The 17046-nt window shown below is 46.1% G+C and overlaps 1 protein-coding gene across 5 annotated transcripts in view; it reads left to right on the top strand.

The window, feature by feature from the left end:
- SLC38A11 (solute carrier family 38 member 11) overlaps window positions 1-17046 on the top strand; it is a 224105-nt gene that overhangs the window by 202652 nt on the left and 4407 nt on the right. For 4 of the 5 annotated variants that reach the window (XM_056534818.1, XM_056534815.1, XM_056534819.1 and 1 more), the window contains 2 exons: window positions 5022-5134; window positions 10683-10814. In XM_056534818.1, coding sequence (XP_056390793.1) covers window positions 5022-5134; window positions 10683-10814 — 245 coding nt within the window. The remainder of the gene's footprint in view (window positions 1-5021; window positions 5135-10682; window positions 10815-17046) is intronic. The other variant, XM_056534816.1, reaches the window with a different exon arrangement.

Raw genomic sequence — 17046 nt, 5'->3', positions numbered from 1 at the left:
GACTGTTTGTTTGAATATAGCCTCTTACTCTCGGATCCCAAGAGTTTTAGCCATTATGGCTGATATTCATTTTGTTCTCTCGGGGACTGTTGCTTGGTTTGGGGGGTGGGCAGGGGGTTAATTTACCTGTCTCAATGTTTTACTTAGTGACCATGATGTTCACCCTCATATCACTCTCGCTCCTATCACTATGGCGAGGCTGTTTGGCAGAGTGGATTATCATGTTGCCTCGCTTACCGGTATGTGATCGACCGACGGGGAGAGCAGTGGAGGTGGTGTACCCCTGTCGGCGACTGCTGGTGCATGTTATATTTATGTTGAATTATTGTTTACCCTTTTTTTCTATGTACTTACCTTTGGAATTGCCCTTTTCCCCTTCTCCTATTCCATACCTTTACCTGTTTTGTGACGTCAAGGTAACCATCCGCTCATCAATAACTATTAAGTCACTGGTTATACTATTTGACTGCCCCCTACTTGTAGAGGGTTTATTGCATCGTCTTAGTTCACACTCATCTGATTTCACCCCATTCCCCTTCACTTAGTATGTGTAGAGTGCTCTCACATAATATTAGGGGATTCAACTCTCCAATTAAGCGCAAAAAAGCGTTTCTAGACTACCAGAGGCATCACCCGGAAATAATTTGTCTGCAGGAAACACACTTCACCCAGACCTCATTTCCTAAATATATCAACCCCCACTACTCTAGAGTTCATCTGTCCTCTTTTACTTCCAAATCCAGGGGTGTAGCTACTCTCCTACACAATTCCTTCCCCTTTATTCTCCACACAACACACACGGACCCGGAGGGTAGATTCCTGATACTGGAGGGCTCCTTACAGGAAACTAAACTCTGTATAATGAATTCGTATGCTCCCAATGAGGACCCTCTGCAATTTCTGGTTCAGATGGTGGGTCGACTGGGCTCCCTCACCTTTGACCACTTGATATGGTGCGGTGATTTTAATTTGGTATACAACGGTGTCTTGGACCGCTCCAGCACTAGTTTATTCAGACGCACAGGCCCTCAGCAGAGGCTCCTCATTGGAACCTTACAATCACTTCACCTAGCTGACACTTGGAGGGAACATAACTTGGGAACGCGTGGATATACATACTACTCACCCGCACACAATCTTTACACTAGAATAGATTGGATCCTGGCTACCTCCGCCACTCTATCCTATTTACTTTACTCGAGACACATCCACTGTGCATGGTCGGACCACGACATAGTCTTTTCCCATTTTCAGTTTGCCACCAAATGCCTCACCCCCTTTTCATGGCATCTTAATGAGTCGCTTCTGACTCGTCCTACTGTCCGAGACCAGTTAGAGGAGGAAATCTCGACATACTTTTCTAACAACCTTTCTCCTGATTCCGATGTGGGATGGGTCTGGACTGCCCACAAAGCTGTCATTAGAGGGAAGCTTATTGCTTTAGCATCCAAACTTAAACGCGACAGACTCCAGGCCCAGACCACACTGGAAGCTCGATTGACCCGTTTAACTACGGCCCACCAGCTTAACCCCACTACATACTTATATAGAGCCATCCAAACGACTAGGCTACAGCTTGATGCTATTTTATTGAATGCCACGGAAAAAGCCCTGAGGTGGACTAAAGCTACATACTACAAATGGGCCAACAAACCCGATAAACTACTTGCTTCCATGTTGAAGCAGAAACAAGAGTCTACTAAGGTGCATAGCATCCAAATGAGACCCGGTGTCACCACTTCCCATCCCTCACGGATCTACGACACCTTTCACTCTTTCTACACCTCTCTCTATTCTAAACGCTCTTCTCCTCCCTCTGTTGAGGAGGTGGATGCCTTTCTACACTCTATATCTCTACCTCATCTTTCTTCTAATGCTAGGGACTCTCTGAATGCTGCTATCACACTTGAGGAAGTGTCCGACGTTATCTCCGGCTTGAAACTAGGCAAAGCACCAGGCCCTGATGGTCTCTCTGCTATGTACTATAAAAAATTTAGTCCCCTACTTGCCCCACATATTACCAATTTCTGTAATTCTATAATGTCCGGTACCCCTCTACCCCAAGAATTTTTGCAAGCATCAATTGTGGTTATCCCCAAGCCCCGCAGGGACCCCTTACTCCCCTCTAATTATCGTCCCATTTCTTTAATCAATCTAGACGCTAAAATATTTACTTCAATCTTGGCCAGGAGACTCAATAGACTTCTCCCTGACCTAGTGCATAACGATCAAGTAGGATTCATTCCGGGGAGGCAAGCACCTGACAACATCCGCAAGGTTCTCAATATTGTTCAATGGGCATCACAGACGGACACACCGCTAGCGCTCTTAGGGCTGGATATAGAAAAGGCGTTTGATTCTGTCTCTTGGGACTATATGTTTGGAGTCTTGAAAGCTATGAGATTTGCGGGTCCTTTTGTGGAGGCCTTGCGGATGTTGTACTCTTCTCCCCTGGCATACCTTAAACTTCCCTCTACATCCCCATCTCCAATTCCCATACAAAGGGGTACTCGTCAGGGATGTCCATTGTCCCCAGCGTTATTTGCTTTGATCATGGAGCCCCTGGCGAACCTCATACGTCACCACCCGGACATTAAGGGGGCGCGGATTGGGAACTCGGAATACAAAGTTAACTTGTTCGCAGATGACTTATTACTTACTATCACGAATCCCATTATTTCCATCCCCAACCTTTTTCCCCTATTAGACAAATTTGCAACTATCTCAGGCCTGGTGGTTAATAGAACCAAGTCGGAGGTTATGCTATGTAACACTCCCTCAGGTATTCGGACACTTCTCTCCTCTAACTTTCCTCTCAAAATTCTTACATCTCATCTACCATATCTTGGCATCTCTCTCCCTACTTCTCTATCTGCTCTATATAGGCTTAATTACCTACCTTTGTACAGATCGATCAGAGCAGACCTCGCCAGATGGAATCTACCACACATATCGTGGCTGGGCCGCTTACATTCTATAAAAATGGTAGTCCTGCCAAAGCTTCTCTATTTGTTTCGGACTCTCCCGATCCCGATACGTGTGGCTGATCTGAAATTGCTACAGGCTGAGGTCTTCAAATTCCTCTGGAGAGGTCTCCATCCACGCATTTCTAGATCCATTATGTTTTACCACAAACGCCTAGGGGGTCTCTCAGTTCCCAACTTCACCTTATACTACAAGGCAGCACGGCTCTCCCAGCTGTTGCTGTGCAATGCTACCTCCTCCTCCCCTAGGTGGGTACAGTTGGAGAATGAATTACTACATCCATACACCCTCTCATCCCTGATGTGGCAATCGGGTCCGATCATGGCACATGTACCTGTAAAGGCTTCTATTTCTTTAAAAAAGAAAGAAAAATATTACTATGTTACTCAGTACCTAATTCTGACCATGTACATCTAATTTTTATGCCTCTATCACATATATTTATTATGAAGATACCACTTTTTATTAGCTCACAGTGTTAGAAATCCTCTCAGGGGAAGGGGGCGTGCCCATCCCTTGTTGTGGTGGGAGGTGATTGGTGTCTGCTCATGCAGCCATGTCCATAAGTCATCTTTTGTCCATGACTCATGGACAAGCCTGATTCTGCTGCAGGACTGGTTAGTGTCCCAGTAGGTATGGGGACCCCTAATGATGGGATTTTCAGGAGTCATTTTTTTATTATTATTAAATATAAAAAAATAAGTAAACAGCCATATTACAAAAGGTCTTTTTTTTTTTTCAGAAACAGCATATAAACAGTTTTTGGATCTGACATTGCCCATTTAAAGCCTTCCATTTCTCCTGATCTCCTTTTTCTACACCTTGATTTGAGTCACCTGTGGTAAATTGAGTAGATTAGACATGATATGGAAAGGCTAGTGTATGGAAGAAAAAAAGGGAACAAACAGAGGCGGGCACCTAGTCCATTAATGATACCACAGATGGGGTGGGTCTATATACTGCTCACCGATCCACAAGTGGCCGTTGGCTGTCCGTGCATGCTGGGAGTTGTAGTTTTGCAACATCTGGAGGTCCGCAGGTTGGAGACCACTGCACTAGCCCATTAGTTCCCTATACCATTAAAGAAGGGAGGGCTCAATATTCGCTAATATGCGCATATGCGAAGAGAAGAGAGGGATGCAGTGATCACTGTGATGTGTACTGTGAACAAAAAAAAAGCAAATATTCGTAATTGCGAATATATAGTGTTATATTCGCAATATTCGTGAATTCGCGAATATGCGATATTCGCGATTAAAATTTGAATTGCAAATATTCGCGATCAACGCTACTTATCACCTGCCCAATACCATCCTTACAAGTAGGTGGTGCCAGCATCATGCTTTGGTGTATTTTTCAGCAGCTGGGACAGGGAAACTTGGAAGAGTAGAGGGAAAGCTGAATGGAGCAAAGAACAGATATTCTTAGTAAAAATCAGATCCAGAGCGCTCTGGACCTCAGCACATAGCCAAGGCCGCAGCAGCTGAGGGACAGCTCTGTGAATGTCCTGAAGTGGTCCAGCCAGAGCCCAAACCCAGTAGAACATCTCTGTAGAGATCTATAAATGGCTTCCACCGACGGTCCCCACGCAACCTGACAGAGCTTGAGAGGATCTGCAGAGAGGAATTACAGAAAATCCCCAACTCCATGTGTGTAAACCTCGTGGCCTCATCCCTAAGAAGACTGGAGGCCGGAATCACTGCCAAAGTGACTTCAACTACAGTAAGTCCTGAGTAAGGGGTCTGAATAGTTATGATTTATAACATTCTTTTATCACTCTGTCAGTATAGGGCACTGAGTACAGAATGATGGGGGGAACTTTTATTTTAGCACAAGGAGCAACAAAATATGAGAAGAGACAAAGGGTCTGAAAACTTTCTGAATGAACTTTAGATAGATAGAAGCATTTCACCAACAGAACTGTATGTGCCCTATATACTACAGTAGAACTGTTAATAAATAATCCTGCCCCAAGCTATATAAATCATACTGAGCATCCATAATACATATAGGTTTCCTTTTTTTTCTCTTTGTAGGGGACTTGTTTGAAAATTATTGTAAGGATGATAACCTGGTGACGGTCGGAAGGTTTTTCTATGCCATGACTGTAATCCTCACCTACCCAATGGAATGTTTTGTTGCTAGAGAGGTAAGGATTAAGATTCAAGAGGGACAACATACTGTAGATAGATAGATAGATAGATAGATGATACATAGATAGATATGAGATAGATAGATAGATAGATAGATAGATAGATAGATATGAGATAGATAGATAGATAGATAGATATGAGATATAGATAGATAGATATATAGATAGATAGATAAATATGAGATAGATAGATAGATAGATATGAGATATAGATAGATAGATAAATAGGAGATAGATAGATAGATAGATAGATAGATAGATAATACATAGATAGATATAAGATAAATAGATAGATAGATATGAGATAGATATGAGATAGATAGATAGATAGATAGATAGGAGATAGATAGATATGAGATAGATAGATATGAGATAGATATATATGAGATAGATAGATATGAGATAGATAGATATGAGATAGATAGATAGATAGATAGATAGATAGATATTAGATAGATAGATATGAGATAGATAGATAGATAGATATTAGATAGATAGATATGAGATTGATAGATAGATATGAGATAGATAGATAGATATTAGATAGATGTGACAAATGACATAATAAGCTCTTTTACATGTTTTTTGCAACACTGCATGTTGTGCTACATTTGGTCACTGCTTTGGTTTCATAGCTGCGTTCATGGTCTTCATGGTGTCATGTTCTACAAAACAAGCAATTAAGTTAATTTTTAATACGATAATGATAACAAACTCTCATATTTGTCTTGATAAATGTTTAATTTGGATCATGAACTCAATAATTGTAATCCATGCAGTGGAAAGTGGATAGAGAGATATAGGCCGACATTTATCATTGTCTTTAGACTGTGTTTTGTGTCTAGAAAAGGCGCAAAAAAGGCGCAAGCAGGGTTTATTTGCGCCTTTTTTGCCCCTTTTTGTTTACACATTTCTGCTGATTTTGAGTTGCAATCCACTGATTTTGGCAACACACATGATATGGAAGGGTTTTATGAACTGCGCCTTTTTGTAAAGCCACTGAAAAGTCTCTAAAACGACACCATCCCAGACTTAGCTTTTTGGTGTATGTGAAGAGAGAAATTTGAGAAAATGTGACCTGCACAAAATGTATCAAATGCTCTGTGACCATTTAATAAATGTGGTTCTCCTACACATTACCAGCACACAAAAAAAAGTGTAGAAATATGCTTCACTTACACCTACAATAATAAATGTCGGCCATAGGCAACGCAACTCAAAATCAGCAGAAATGTGTAAACCAAAAGGCGCAAAAAAAGGCGCAAATAAACCCTGCTTGCGCCTTTTTTGCACCTTTTCTAGACACAAAAAAACAGTCTAAAGACAATGATAAATGTCGGCCAGAGAGATAGAGAGAGAGAGAAAGAGAGAGAGAAATAATAGATATAAGATAGATAGATATGAGATGTGGTGTACATATATAAGAAAGGGGGCCACATAGCAAAGGTTAATATTGCCTCCAGGACAAAAACGTAATATTTATTTTGCTTTCCATGACCCATTAGTCACTACCCCCCTCCAATAAATTGCTGATAATGCAGTTTTGCACAGTTTTTTTTTTTGTTTTGTTTTTTTACCAAAAGGGCAAAGGAATAGAACCAATCAGAACAGGGCCCTTCTCTCCAAGGGCCCCACAACAGCCACATGGTCTGCCACTATGGTACATACCCCCTTGTGTCCATTACTTTAGAAATACTGGTAGACTGTAAGAATGGTGCAGTTGCCCATGGCAACCAATCAGGTTGCTTCTTCAATTTTTCACAGGTTTCTTTAAAATAGAAGAAGCGATCTGATTGGTTGCTATGGGTAACTGCACCGCTCTTCCTCTACACAGGTTTCGATAAATCTCGGATGAGATGTCTAGGGGCGGAGTACCTATTTAAAGGGGTATTCCCCTGTTCTACTGTCCTGCTTGGAGCTGCTGGAGATGGTCTGAAAGCAGAAAACAGCCGAACTGTTTTACGAAATTGACTTAACTAGGAGTTCTGTAAATATTCTGTATTTGTAACTCAGAATTGCTGCTTACGCAATTCCCCCAAAAAAGTCATTGGGTATAACTCAAATTGAGTTCAACACCCGGCTTAGCTGTGTTACAGTTTCCAAACAGATTATTCTTCCTAAAACGTGGAAACTTGCTTTCGACCACAAGGGGTTTCATTTACCTTCCTCTGGATTAACGTTGCAGGGTTATAGGCTGAACAAACCTTCGTCTTTATTTCAGTCTGACAAACAATGTTACTGCTTTAAATACGTAGAAAAATGCTGCTGGGATTTATAGAAGCCTCTTAAAATGTATATTGAGAGTAAAAATAGCAAAATGGGAAAAAAAAAAAAAGATTTTGTGAACAGTGCTGACAAATGAACAGCAGATGGTGCTGCTCTTCTAAATCTTTATTTAAAATCCTTTTAAAGCAGTGTATCCCACCCAGGGTGCCTCCAGCTGTTGCAAAACTACAACTCCCAGCGTGCCCGGACAGCCTTTGGCTGTCCGGGCACGCTGGGAGTTGTAGTTTTGCAACAGCTGGAGGCACCCTGGTTGGGAAGCACTGTTCAAAAGCTTCATACACATTAGGGAACCTTAAAGTATACTTGAGCTAGGGACACATCAATAGTTTTTATCGGTCGTGGTCTGATTGCTCAGACCCCCAACTGATGACAAAAACAAGCAGCGGGAGAGGCATGGGGCTGTGTACTCCTCTTCCTGCTCTGTGTCTATGAAATCAGGATAGCCTCATAGACTTACATTGTAAGTTTATTCACGTCACATGACAAAGAGTCGAGAAAGAATATGCAAAGCATTCTTGCGATCGACCGGTCAACAATTTTGAGATGTCTCGATGACATATCAAAGGTTTTCTTGACTAAAGGGACTTTAGATTGTGTTCCTTTTACCGGATTACCTAAATTGCCTAACCCAAAAATGACACTTGACACTTGCCTTCAGAAATTCGGGCCCCAAGGCCCGTTTATTAACAAAATATATTAAATAGTTAACATTTAAACAATATTCACAATGTTAACAGTATACCAAATTAGAATGGATCCCTGGAGGGCAACTAAAAACCACTCTGTAATAGTGTTGCTCGCAATGCAAATTTTATTCACGAATATCGCATATTCGCAAATTCGCGAATATTCGCGAATATAGCACTATATATTCGCAATTACGAATATTCGTTTTTTTTGGTTTTTTTTCACATCACAGTGATTATCCCTCTCTGCTTCCAGCTTGTGTGGTGTAAAGAAGGCTCTAATACTACTGTTTGAGACTGGCGCACAAATTTTCGCATATGCTAATTTTGCATATTTAAATTTTCTCATATGCGAATTTTCGCTTATGCAAATGTCCGCATATGCTAATTTCCGCATATTCAAATTTTCACATATGCGCATTTTCGCATATGCGAAAATGAAACGCGAATATTATGAATATGCGAATTTAGCGAATATATGACGAATATTCGTCCATATATTCGCGAAATATCGCAAATTGGAATATGGCCTATGCCGCTCACAGGCACTCACATGATCAATGCATGTGCCCAATTACTCCTAGGGCCCGACCACCACCAGGAGGCCCATTCCAACTGTAAATAACCAAACTTATCCTGAGATACCACCTCCAAGGACCCTATTCCTACCATTCCAATAAAATCTCACGCCAGGAAGAAAAAGAGAGATCTTTACTGCCACTGAAATAACTCCTCCCCTACCAGCCCTTAAGTAACCTCCTAGCCCCCACCCCTTGAACTATTGACCCCTCCCCCATTTCCCTTATCTCCAGCCCCAACTGACCACTGCCTCATGCAAAGCTACCTCCCCCTCCCACTATAAATGCATATTACCCACTGGAACAACTAAACCCCTTGTCAAGGCGCTATTTGGCTACGGGTTCCCCTCTGCTACATCTGCTTACAAAATCACTGTGTCCATTTAAAGCAATTTCTTAATATTTCTGTTGGAGACAGATTCCATCAGATTTGATGGGAAGAACAGTGCTCCATGCAATGCACATACAGTGCTATTTTTCCATCAAAATGACGGACATTGTGACAGAATTGATAGAATCCCATTAAAAGTCAAAAGTCTGATAGATGATAGACATATCGTGTTAAAGTCGTTTCTTCTAGTTTTATATAGTTTTTGATATTGACAATATGTTTCTCTTTTAGAAATAACTTCTAAATGCAATAGTTGCATACCAACGTCCTTTTTACACATATATGTATATCAGACATTTAGCGAAATTCACTTTTGTTTCCATTGTAACCCTACCGTGAATGTCATTATTCAGTGATGTAACTGAATGTTCGCATGTTTATTTTTGTGAAAACTTTCGATAAAAACCTATTGAAAAGAAAGAAAAGTCAAAAGTCTGAATAAGTGAGAGAATGGGGCAGAGCAGACATTGAGAAATTCTATTTCCCATGCCTTCACTATACAATATTATCAACAGAGTACAGGCTCTTCTGTTCTATTAAAGTTAAGCAGTGCAGAGGGATGGTCAATCAACAGTGATCCTTCCAGTAGAGAGATGTTCTACTAAAGGTGATTCTTCAGGTAGAGAGATGGTCCACTAAAGGGGATCCTTCATATAGAGAGATGATCCACCAAAAGCAATCTTTCAGGTAGAGATGATCCACCTAAGATGATCCTTCAGGTAGAGAGATGGTCTACCAATAACGATCCTTCAAGTAAAGAGATGGTCAACCAAAGGTGATCCTTCAGATAGAGAGATGGTCCAGCAAAGGTGATCCTTCAAGTAAAGAGATGGTCAACCAAAGGTGATCCTTCAGATAGAGAGATGGTCCAGCAAAGATGATCCTTCAGATAGAGAGATGGTCCAGCAAAGGTGATCCTTCAGATAGAGAGATGGTCCAGCAAAGGTGATCCTTCAGATAGAGAGATGTTCTACCAAAAGTGATCTTTCAAGTAGAGAGATGATCCACCTAAGACGATCCTTTAGTTAGAAAGATGGTCCACCAAAGGCGATCCTTCAAGTAGAGAGAAGGTCTACTTAAAGGGGTATTCCAGGAAAAAACTTTTTTATATATATCAACTGGCTCCAGAAAGTTAAACAGATTTGTAAATTACTTCTATTAAAAAATCTTAATCCTTTCAGTACTTATGAGCTTCTGAAGTTAAGTTTGTTCTTTTCTGTCTAAGTGCTCTCTGATGACACGTGTCTCGGGAAACGCCCAGTTTAGAAGATATTTGCTATGGGGATTTGCTTCTAAACTGGGCGTTTCCCGAGACACGTGTCATCAGAGATCACTTAGACAAAAAAGAACAACCTTAATTTCAGAAGCTCATAAGTACTGAAAGGATTAAAAAATTTTAATAGAAGTAATTTACAAATCTGTTTCACTTTCTGAAGCCAGTTTATATATATAAAAAACAAGTTTTTTCCTGGATAACCCCTTTAAAGTGAATCTTCAAGTAGAAAAATGTTCTACCACAGATGATTCTTTAGGTAGGGAGATGATCCATCAAAGGCGATCCTTTGTGCCATGTGATCACTCACAGATATTTTTTCCTTTTCCAGGTGATTTCAAATGTTTTCTTCGGTGGGACCCTTTCCAACATCCATCATTTTGCAATCACATTGCTTGTTGTATCTGTTACCACAGTCATATCTTTATTTTCTGACTGCCTAGGAATGGTGCTAGAACTCAACGTAAGTGTAAAATATCATCACATGACAGAAGTTTATGGTGGAGATTTATCAAAACCTGTCCAGAGGAAAAGTTACTGAGTTGCCCATAGCAACCAATCAGATTGCTTCTTTCATTTTGCAGAGACCTTTTCAGAAATGAAAGAAGCGATCTGATTGGTTGCTATGGGCAACTCAGCAACTTTTCCTCTGGACAGATCTCCCCCTTTTGACATAACTACATGGTATATCAAAGAAGCCCCCCAATTCGATCATAACTTTCTTTCATAGGAAGTGTAATCCAGTACTCACAGGGTTATTGCAGACCGGAACATTATACTCCCTCGTAATATTCCCCTTGGGATCTGCACATAAATATGGTATTTGTCTAAATATAACAGGCAGTGTAAATGCAGGAATTTTTGGCTGGGTGGCAGGTTTACTAGGGACACGCGGGCTGCTAAAATTAAGTGGATTTAAATGATAATGTATGATGTCTGGTATGAAAAGGAGCATTTATATTGGTGTAACAGTAGTATATCTAGAAGCTGCTAGGTCCTAGTGCTAATACCTTGCCATCATGTGAACAGTAGAGTGAGGACAGGAATGGACTGAATGGGAATGGATGGCCAGCATGACAGGGGGAGTAAGGGTAGCAAAGAAGGGGTTAACTGTGCTGGAGGAGGGAGGTCAGTGAGAGGTGGAGGGGTTAATGGCAGGTGAAGGGGCGGCCTTAAGGAGGAGGGGATATAAGGGGGCACTGAGTGGCGGGAAACAGTCTGGAGCGAAGGAAAAGTTTGGACGGTGTACCTGTGTTCTGACCCTTATCATGGCTGACTTGGATGCCCTTGTGGAGGAGATCCGGGCAGAGGCCCAGCGGAGGGGGTCCGGATGGTTGTCAGCATTGTTGCAGACCTCGGCAGCGGGAGCGGCTCTGACGGCGGTGGTGGAGAGGAGATCCAGTGGCCGGAGGTCCCGTCGCCCAGAGAGACTGAGCCCTGAGGTTGTACCGCGGACCAGGAGAAGCCATGGGAGCCCCGTTCGGGACCCTCCAGCTGCTGCAGGGCAGCCTGCATCCTGGGCGGAGTCTGCAGAGACCAGGAGGAATCCGGGAAGGCGACCTGGTCTGGTGGAGTCTGTGGGGCCAATGACCGCAGCCTTCTACTTCCGGCGGCGGCGCAGGACGTCATCGAGGTGTGACAGGCCGGCCGTGCACTGATGTTCCGAGCGTCGGCGGGGCCCTGCGTGGCAACAGGAGGAGGAGCGGTTCACCTGCGGCCCGTCGGGGCAGGCGAGAATCCCAGGTGAGGGACCGGGAGTGCTTGGAAGGAGTCCGGAGTGCTATTACAGGCGGATCTGTGGAAGGGGAGAGTGGTTCCGGCCATTTGTCTTCTGTGAGGGGCCGGGAGGCCGCAAACTTGGCCCGACGGGGCGCTTTGGAGGGCAGCGAAGATTGTACAGGCGGGACCCTGGCAGAGGAGCGGGGTCCAGGCCGGGACGGTGGACTGGCGTGGGGCCTGGAGGCCGCAACTAGGGCCCGGCAGAGTTCAGATGAAGACGGAGATGGCGTTGTGGCCCTTGATGGAGCTGGGGGCCACCGGCGGTCCGGCGAGGTGGCTGCTGCAGGTCGAGGGAGGGCCATCAGCCCGGCCCCTAGTGCCTCTGGAGAGGACTTATCGGAGGATGCTGGAGTGTTGCCTGTGAGGGAGCGCGGTCGTTGTTCCGTGCCACGGTCTGCAGTGCATCGTGTGGAAGCTGTGGATACGACTAGGGGCCCTGGGCCCAGGAGTCCGGATGCTGATCGTGGAGCTGGGGATGCTGGAGAGACAACCGCTGGCCCGACGGCTACAGTGAGGTTGGGTGAGTGTACCACCTTCTCTGGCTCGGGTGGGGGGGAGTGGGGGTTGTGGGAGGGGATTCACTCTTTATTGCGGGATGTGCAGGGTTTGTTGCGGGAGAGGGCGGGACAGTCAGGTTCGCCCGCAGCGGTTTGGGGGACGTCTAGTGGGGCTGGTACCGGGGTGGGGGTGGCTGCGGTGGCTGTGCCGCCGGTGGCTGAGGCTGGGAGTGCTAGTGCGGTCCAGGGGAGTGCGGGGAGCTCAGCGGGGAGCGCTAGCGCTGTGGGGGGTGCTGGTGTGGTGCCGGTAGTGTCAGTGGAGCGCTGTGGTGATGAGGTGCGGATGGCGGATTCGGCGCATGGGGCTGTGTATGTATGTTTTGAAGGGCCTTTGGGGGCGCATTTAAAGGCGGAAGTGAGAGAAAAGATTTGAAGGGGAGAGTATGTGGAGATTTTCTCGTTGCTACCGCTAGAGATATTTTATCTGGATAGGGTGAAGCCGGATGAATGTAAGAAAGAGGAGGAGGAACGCCGGCGGTATCGGCTGATACCGCGGACGTTCGCTAATTGGTTGCAGGCCTTTGCTATTTTGGCGAGTGTGATCGGTGAGAAGGCGACCGAGAATTGCTCAGGTTTGTTTTGTTACCTAGATTCGGTGGGGGAGGCATATCGGGTGTATGGGGGCACTGCTTGGCTGCGTTATGACGAGCAGTTCCGTCAGAGGAAGGCAGTTAGGCTGTCATTGAAGTGGGACCACAAGGATATCAGCTTGTGGATGCGGTTGATGGCGGCGCCCAAGGCAGGGGGGGGGGGTCAACAGCCCTTTCGAGAGGGGGGTCGATGGTTCGAGCTCAGGGACGGGCAGCCGGCGGGGGGGGGGGGGGGGGGCAAAGGGATATTGCTGGCAGTTCAAGGAGGGACAATTCAAATTCGGAAGCGATTGTCGCTTCAAGCATTAGTGCTCTGGCTGCGGGGGTGCTCACACCCTGTCCAAGTGTTTTAAAAAAGGGAAAGGAAAAGGGGTTAACATTGAATACATGAGGGGCGACGCCGGTGATGGTGGGAAAGACCGCTATCCAATTAGGAGTGTGGTGGAGTTGCTGACTGCGGGTTTTGAGTTTGGGTTTAGGATCCCGTGTGAGTTGTCGCGGCCGGTGGGGTTAGTTAAGATTTTGGTGTCGGCGTTGAGGCAGCCTGGGGTGGTTTGGGAGAAGCTGATGAAAGAGGTGCAGTTAGGGCGTATGGCGGGCCCGTTTTCTACCTTTGGAGAATTTGTGGGTGTCCCCGCTGGGTCTGGTTCCTAAGAAGGAACCGAATAAGTTTCGTCTTATACACCATCTGTCCCACCCGACGGGGGGGGGGGGTCTGTTAATCATGGGATTGACCCGGATTTGTGTATGGTGACATATACGTCTTTTGATAGGGCGGTAGAATGGGTGCGTAGGTTTGGGGATGGGGCACTGTTAGCCAAAACGGATGTGGAGGTGGCGTTCCGGTTGCTCCCGGTTCAACCCCAAAGTTTTTATTTGTTGGGTTGCTATTGGGGGAGGGGTCAATATTTCGTGGATAAGTGCTTGCCTATGGGGTGCTCCATCTCTTGTGCTTATTTAGAATATTTTAGTACATTCCTGGAGTGGGCGGTTCGTAGGGAGGCGCAGGTGGACTCCGTTTTGCACTACTTGGATGACTTTTTATTCATAGGTCCTAAGGGCTCTGCTTTGTGCGCAGTGTTGCTGCAGACTATGCAGAGGTTGGCGGGCCATTTTGGGGTGCCGCTTGCGGCTGACAAGACTGAAGGTCCGGCGACAGCGTAAAAGTTTTTGGGTATTGTTATAGATACGGAAGCGATGGAGTGCCGTTTGCCGGAAGATAAGTTGAGTGAACTGAAAGGGGCGGTGGCCTCTGCGGTTCAGGCGAGGAAGTTGCAGTAGAGGGAGTTGCAGTCTCTGTTGGGGCGTTTGAATTTAGCCTGCCCCATCATGCCGATGGGCAGGGTGTTTTGTAGGCGGCTGGCGGCGGCCTCGGGTGGGCTTCGGCGGCCGCACCATTATGTGCCTTTATCCGCGGATGTATGGGAGGATCTGAAAGTTTGGGGATGGTTTTTGGAGACGTATAATGGTAGGACAATGGTGATGGAGCGTCAGGTTTTCAATGCGGAGTTAGAGCTCTTCACGGATGCGTCCGGCAGTTGTGGCTTTGGGGCCTTTTTCCAGGGCAGTTGGTGTGCAGGGGAGTGGCCGGAGTCGTGGCGAGCTATGGGGTTGATGCGTAATTTGGAGCTTCTGGAATTGTTTCCCCTGGTGTTGTCGGTAGAGATTTGGGGTGATCAGCTGCGGAATCGAAAGGTTTGCTTTTGGTGTGATAATCTAGGGGTGGTGCAAGCAGTTAATTCTCAGACGGCACACTCACCTCCAGTGGTGCGGTTGTTGCGTCATCGGGTATTGCGCTGTCTGGAGCTGAATGTTCAGTTTGTGGTTGTGCATGTTCCCGGGGTGAATAACTATAGCTGATGCTCTTTATCGCTTTCAGTGGGAACGGTTTCGGGAGTTGGCACCAGAAGCAGTTGCCCAGGGGTTTCCTTGCCCGGTGTGGATGTGGACGCTGGTTTGAGTGTAGCCATGTGTTTGGTTCAGAGGTCGGTTAGCGAGTCCACCTGGAATGCTTATAGTGCGGTGTGGCGTGAGTGGGAATCGGTGGTGCGTGAAGTGCGTCGGTGTGCAGGATGACTGGACAGTGGTGTTGTTGTTTTTTGTTGGTCGGTTGTTTGGGGACGGGGTGTCGCCGTCGGGTTTATCCCGGCGGCTGTCAGCAATTGCATTTTGGTTTAAATTACGGGATCTGCCGGATGTTTCTAAGTCTTTCCTGGTGTGGCAGGCGGCGCGGGGTTTCAGAAGGGGGGCCGGGAAGAGGGATTCCTGCCGCCCTGTGTCCTATCCATTATTGCTGAGAGTGGGCGAGGTTTTGAGTGGGGTGTGTGTTTCAGGGTATGAGGGGGCTTTGTTTCGGGCGGCTTTCTCGATAGCTTTCTTTGGTGCGTTTAGAGTGGGGGAATTGGTGTCCCCTAGTAAACGGGTGGCTGGTGGTTTGCGTTGGACGGATGTGAGAGTGGTGGAGTCGGTTCTGGAGTGCCGATTGCAGCGTTCTAAGACGGATCAGGTAGGCAGAGGGGTGTTGGTGCGCTTGGCAGCTTTGGCAGGGTCGGCTATGTGTCCAGTTAGGGCGTTTTTGGATTTTGCGGCTGTGCGGCCGTGTTGTGGGGATGCATTGCTAGTACATAGCAATGGAGAGTGGTTGTCTAGATTTCAGTTTATTCAAGTGTTCAGGAAGTGTTTGGCAGTGCTGGGGGAGGAGTCCGGGGCTTTCAGTTCGCATTCCTTCAGGATTGGCGCAGCTACGGAGGCTTCTAGGTGGGGCCTGGGTCCGGAGGTGGTTAAGAAAATTGGTAGATGGGAGTCCGATCGCTTTAAACTGTATGTGAAACCTCATTTGTTGTGAGTGCGATGGGGAGCAGTGTTTGTTTCTTTGTGTCTTTTTGTCTATTTCTTTTGTTTTTTAGGTGGTGCCCCTTGCCTGGTCTGGATTGTGGGTCATTCATATGTGCGGAGAGGTGGCAGGTGGGCTGCTGTGCCCCCGGAGGGGAGGCAGTTGGGGTTCTCCAGATCGGAAGCACAGGTTAGGTGGATGGGAAAGGGGGGCTTGCTGTGGCAATGGCTGATCCTTTTTCTACAATCTTTTGTGGACCTGGATAGGGCTCCGGACGTTCTAGTGATACATGCAGGTGGGAATGATTTGGGGTGGCGGACGTCAAGGTCCCTTATGAGGGATATCAAGTTGGATCTCCTGCGTTTGTGGTCATTGTTCCGGGGTGTATTGATTATTTGGTCTGACATAGTGGCACGCTTGGTGTGGCGCGATGCCCGAACCGTTAAAATGTTGAATAAGGCTAGAGCGCGGGTTAATAAGGTGGTAAGTTTGTGGCGCGTTATGGGGGGTTTGTGGTGCAACATGTGGATCTTGAGGTGCCGTCTTCGGACTTCATGGATGGTGATGGAGTGCATTTGAATGAGTATGGTATGGACTTGTGGACTTTGGGCATTAAGGAGGCGGTTGAAAAAGCTGTTCGTTTGTGGGCGGGGGGTCGCGTGTAAGGTTTCACACGCGCCCGTCGTGGCAGGAGAAGGAGGGGGAAGAGGAGGTATAGAAGGAGAAGGAGGTGTGGTGATGGTGTTGTGCAGCTGTGGAGGTACCCAGCTGGGCTTGGAAAACCCCTGCGGGCATGGTCCCAAAGGGAGGAGAAGGTCTCCGAAGATGGTGTCCTGGGGTCAAGTTTAGGGACGACCCAGGGCAAAGTAAGAGATCAGAAGGTCATGTCGCCTCTAAGTCCCCCTCCTTTGTATATGCAGATGGATTGCACTAATC

This window comes from Hyla sarda, chromosome 8, assembly GCF_029499605.1.
Source record: "Hyla sarda isolate aHylSar1 chromosome 8, aHylSar1.hap1, whole genome shotgun sequence".
NCBI classification, from domain to species: Eukaryota; Metazoa; Chordata; class Amphibia; order Anura; family Hylidae; genus Hyla; species Hyla sarda.
The sequence above is the reverse complement of the archived record's forward strand: the minus strand, read 5'-3'. Positions and strand labels throughout refer to the sequence as shown.